At 41.2% G+C, this 5,234-nt stretch overlaps 1 protein-coding gene across 1 annotated transcript in view; it reads right to left on the bottom strand.

Annotated features, from left to right (window-relative positions):
* The window catches only part of Blvra (biliverdin reductase A), a 15,997-nt gene extending 15,687 nt beyond the window's left edge, over positions 1–310 (bottom strand). Inside the window, 1 exon segment of the mRNA XM_013033008.1 lies at positions 213–310. Coding sequence (XP_012888462.1) covers positions 213–310 — 98 coding nt within the window.
* Between the last annotated feature and the right edge of the window lie 4,924 nt (positions 311–5,234).

Below are 5,234 nucleotides of genomic sequence, written 5' to 3'. Positions count from 1 at the left end.
GGAGGAGGGGGAGGAGGAGGAGGCAGAGGCAGCGGCAGCAGCGGCTGATTGTGCTGAGCTTCCTGGAATTCGGGAGTGGCAGGCTGGGTGAATGGCGGGCTGGGTCCTCCAAGGCTGGAGCTGTCGCTGCCGGCCAGTTTTCAGCACCTTCATGAGATGCGCTCTGCCAGAGGAGTGGAGGAAAGAGGTTTCTGATGGAGGGGTCTTCATACCCTATGCCGTACCATAGGAGGCGTGGGGCCACCCGCAGCTGGTGACAGCAGAGGCGGCCAAGAGTGAGGGCGCTGGCGTATGTGCAAATATCACCCATGTCATATTAATGACATACGTGGAGGTAACATGTACACGGGATCTGCATAGGAGATAGACATGACACATATGTGCCACCAGCAACCTTCCACTCCCTGTTTTTTTTTGAAATTTCTTTTTCTATTTTTGCTTATGTGGTGCTGGGGAATCGAAACCAGGGCCTCATGCATGCAAGGCAAGTGCTCTACCACTGAGCCACCTTCCCAGCCCCCCACTCCCTGTTTTAATATGTTCAGAGAGGTAGAGAATGAGAATGGAATGAAAACAGGACGCTGGAAAAGGAGTTTAAAACATGGCGCAGGAAATGCAAACCTTAGTATGGTTGTCAAGATAATGTCAAGAAAGAAGACCAAAAAGAACGTGGGAAAGAGAACTCACATTGCTGGTGGCTCATGCCTGTAAGCCTAGCTTCTCAGGATACTGAGTTTGGGGGATTTTGCACCAGAGCCAACCAGGGCAGAAATGAAATGTGCTCAAGGCTCCATGTCCATTGAGTGGCAAGCAGCTGGGCTGGAGGCATGATTCAGAGTATCCACTGTAAACACTCCCAGAAGAGTGTTATCAGGCACCCCAGGGAGGGGAAGAGAACGACCCATACTTCCAAGTTGGAGTTGGTAAACTGAATGGGTTCAATAAATGCTTGGTGTGATTAATATGTATTTAGCCACGTGATTAGGAAATTTTAGGACAAACTGAGGACTCTGATATAAACAACCAGGTCTCATGAAGGATCAGGAATCAGTTTTGGATTACTCTGTAGCAACCTGAAAATGAGCAGAGCCAGCACGCCTTCAACATTCTTATGGAAAATAGATGTCAACTAAGAATGTGCATAGTCAAATTAAGGCCAGTTCTAATAAAGATATTTGTAGACATGCAAGGCATCAAAACATTTACTTCACCTGGTACATTTATTCAAAGCTAAAAGGCACCATGTGTTGGGACTCAGGCCTATAATCCTCGCTACACTGGAGTTGAGATCTGGAAGATTGCAATTTTGAGGCCAGTCCAAATAGAAAGTCCATGGGACTCCATCTTCAAAATGAGCAGCATAAAGTTAACTGAAGGCATGGATCAAATAATACAGCAAGAGTAATGAAGAAAAATATTAATTTAGCACAAGACCTTGAGTTCAAGTTCTGGTACCAGCAAGAAAAATAAATGAATGAAAGATAAAGGGCAACTCACAAGATCTACTCAAGTAAAGACAGCTTCTTCAACAAATGGTTTGGGAAAAGTGACTAATAGAAGAAACAGAAACTAGAGCCTTTTGTCACCATGTATAAGAAACAACTCCAAAAGGATCAAAGAACTAGATATAACATCAGAAATTCTGAAACTACCTGAAAAAATAGAGAATAGTCTAGAAGATATAAGCACATGGTATTATCTTATGAATAGAACTCTCAATTGCCCAGAAAATAATAGAAAGAATGGACGAGGACTGCATGAAATTAAAGTGTTTCTAAACAGCCAAAGAAACCAAGAGCTATCCACACAATGGGAGAAAATCTTTGCCAGTGATGTCAGCAGATAAAGGATTAATATCTAGTATATACCAAGAGCTCAAAAGGTTAACAGCAAGAAAACAGTAAATGGGCAAATGAACTGAGCCATTCTCAGAAGAATAAATGCAAGTGCCTAATAAACACAAGAAGAAATATTCAATATCTGCCAAAAAGGAAGTGCAAATCAAAAAAGAAAGATTCCATCTTTTTGGGGGCACCTTTTTTTGGCTCGTGCCTGTAATCCTAGATACTGAGGAGGCTCAGATCTCAGGACAGATCTGAGGTTCTGAGGTTTGAAGCCCGTGTGGAGAGGAAAGTCTATGAGATCTTATCTCCAGATAATTTCTCCAAAACTGAAAACAGCCAATGCGGTAGCACTCCAGCCTTGAGAGAAAAATAAGCCCATCTTCCTCCAGTCAAATTAGCAGTCATAAAAACTCAACAATAAATGCTGGCAAGAAAGGAGAATGAGGGAGGAACTGTCATGCTGTTGGTGGGAATATAAACTAATGCAACCACTATGAAATAAATATGAAGATTCCTCAAGAAATTAAAAGTATACTCACTTACAATCCTACCATACCATTATTGGGCATATATCAGAAGGAGTGTGAATACACACGAAAGATACCTGCACACTCAATAGCAAAATGGTAGAATCAGCCCAAGTGCCTAACAACTGATGAATGGATAAAGAAAACATAATACACAAATGCCAAGGAATATTAGTAATATGATACATATATACCATGTGATATTACCCACATGGTACATATTTACTATATAATATTAGCCATAAAAAGAGTAGTTAAGAGAAAAGATCTGATCATCAAGTTGAACAAGAGAAGCCAAGTTCAAAAAGCCAAATACCATGATTTTACTCATCTGCAGAATGTAGACTTTGGTGTGTTTATAACAACACTGAACTTGATCATAACTATGGTATTGTTAGTGGAGATGTGGCAGATAAGAGATTGATGGAGTGGTTGATATCTCTCTTGGACAATGTAGATTACAAATTTACACCATTACATCTGACTTATTTGTTGAGATGGGGTCTTACTAAACTTTTGCCTGGTAGGATCTTGACCAATTCCCCAGTAACTGTGATTGCAGCTATGTATTACCTCTCTTAGATGTGGTACTTAAAAATCTTATTGATCAGTGGGAAAAGTGCTAGTCAGTAGGTACAGAGAAAGTGGCTTTGCATTTGAAAGTTCACATGTTGCAACTATGCGACTCACAATATCATTTAAAAATATTTGACAAATGAAATACTTATGACTCATTCATTTCATTTCTCATTTTTCTAAATTCCATTCTAGAAAAGTTTTCACTAATAGTTGAAACTGTTAATATTTGGAAAACATTTTTTGTATTGTTTCAAGCATTTTTTTTGTTGTTGTTGTTTTTGGTCTGGTCGTGGGGCCTGAACTGTGGGCCTGGGCACTGTCCCTCAGCTCTTCAGCTCAAGGCTAGCGCTCTACCACTTGAGCCACAGTGCCACTTCTGGCCTTTTTGTTTTTCTGCTTATGTGGTGCTGAGGAATCGAACCCAGGGCCTCATGCGTGCAAGGCAAGCGCTCTACCACTGAGCCACCTTCCCAGCCCTCAAGCGTTTTTTAACCAGGAGATTTGAGGTTTTTATAAGCATTACATTCACCATTAAGATACATGTAACATTTTCCTAATTACAAACAAATACTACTTTGGAATTAATATTCTCTAGTTGTTGAATATGCACAAGAATAATTTTTGTCATAATCATCTAATCAATTATTAAACTCATAATTTTTTAGTAATTCCTTCATTTTGTCTATTTTTATTTGTTTATTTTTTATTCTGCTGGTATTGGGGTTGAACTCAGTGCTCAGATGCTGTTTCTTAGTTCTTTCCACTCAAGGCTGGTGCTCTACCACTTGAGCCACAGATCCACTTCCTGCTTTTTCCTGCTTAATTGGACTTAAGAATCTCATGGAACCGGGCGCCGGTAGCTCACGCCTGAAATCCTAGCTACTCAGGAGGCTGAGATCTGAGGATCACGGTTCAAAGCCAGCCTGGTCAGGAAAGTTCGTGAGAATCTTATCTCCAATTAACCACCAGAAAACTGGAAGTGGTGCTGTGGCTCAGGTAGTAGAGCGCTAGCTTTAAGATGAAGAGCTCAGGGACAGCACCCAGGCCCAGAATTCAAGCCCCAGGACTGCAAAAGTAAAAAAAAAAAAAAAAATGAACTTTAGTGCTCAGGCTGGCTTTGAACCATAATCCTCAGATTTCAGGCTCAAAGTAACTTGGATAACAGCCATGAGGTACTGGCCCCCAGTTTATCTTTTTTATTTAGTTTTCTGAATTAACTAGTATTAATTATGACCACTTAAAATATTTCTTCTTTTTAATATTTTATTACATACTGCTTACTCCAAAGAGAATTTAAAAATGATTGAAAGCAATTGTATATAGTCCAAGTCTATCTCCCTATCTTTTTTTTTTTTTTTTGGTCGGCCGTGGGGCTTGAACTCTGGGCCTGGGCGCTGTCCCTCAGCTCTTCAGCTCAAGGCGAGTGCTCTACCACTTGAGCCACAGCGCCACTTTCTCCCTATCTTTATTAGAGGTAAAAGTTTCTCTACATTCTATAGAGTGAATTTGTAATGTTCCTTTATAGATTTTTCATTAACTCCTGAACACCAAGGAAAACCCAGAATAAGAGGCTTGAAGCAGATTTAAATAGACTCAGGGCATAAACTGAAAGGAAGATTGTACTGCAAACCCTACTGCCTTTGGAATCAAGACACCTTATCATCTGTGGAACTTCTCCACCATCTCCCCTAGCATTATAAAAGAGGAAGCTTTCTGTTAGTCAAGCTCATCATGTAAATTGCTTTCATACTTTATTCTTCTTTTGTTGTTACTGGCAGGTCCTGGGGCTTGAAATCAGGGCCTGTTCCTGAGTCCCTTTGTGCTCAAGGTTTACCACTGAGTTACAGTGCCACGTCTGGCTTTTTCTTTTTTCTTTTTTTAAATTTTTATTTTTGGGTCCGGTTGTGGGGCTGAACTCTGGGCCTGGGTGCTGTCCCTCAGCTCTTCAGCTCAAGGCTAGCACTCTACCACTTGAGCCACAGCGCCACTTCCAGCTTTTTTTCTTTTTGCTTATGTGGTGCTGAGGAATCGAACCCAGGGCCTCAGGCATGCAAGGCAAGCACTCTACCACTGAGTCACCTTCCCAGCCCACATCTGGCTTTTTCTGAGTAGCTTATTGAAGGTAAGAGACTCACAGCTTTTTCTAATAGCTGAGCACCAATGGCTCACACCTGTAATCCTAATTACTTAGGAGGCTGAGATCTGGCGATCACTGTTTGAGCCAGCCTGGGCAGGAAAGTCTGTGAGACACTTATTTGCAATTAGCTACCAAAAAATCTGGAAG

This window comes from Dipodomys ordii, unplaced genomic scaffold (genome assembly GCF_000151885.1).
Source record: "Dipodomys ordii isolate 6190 unplaced genomic scaffold, Dord_2.0 Scaffold161, whole genome shotgun sequence".
Classification (NCBI taxonomy): domain Eukaryota; kingdom Metazoa; phylum Chordata; class Mammalia; order Rodentia; family Heteromyidae; genus Dipodomys; species Dipodomys ordii.
Note: the sequence above shows the minus strand (reverse complement) of the source record. Positions and strands in the feature narration are given on the sequence as shown.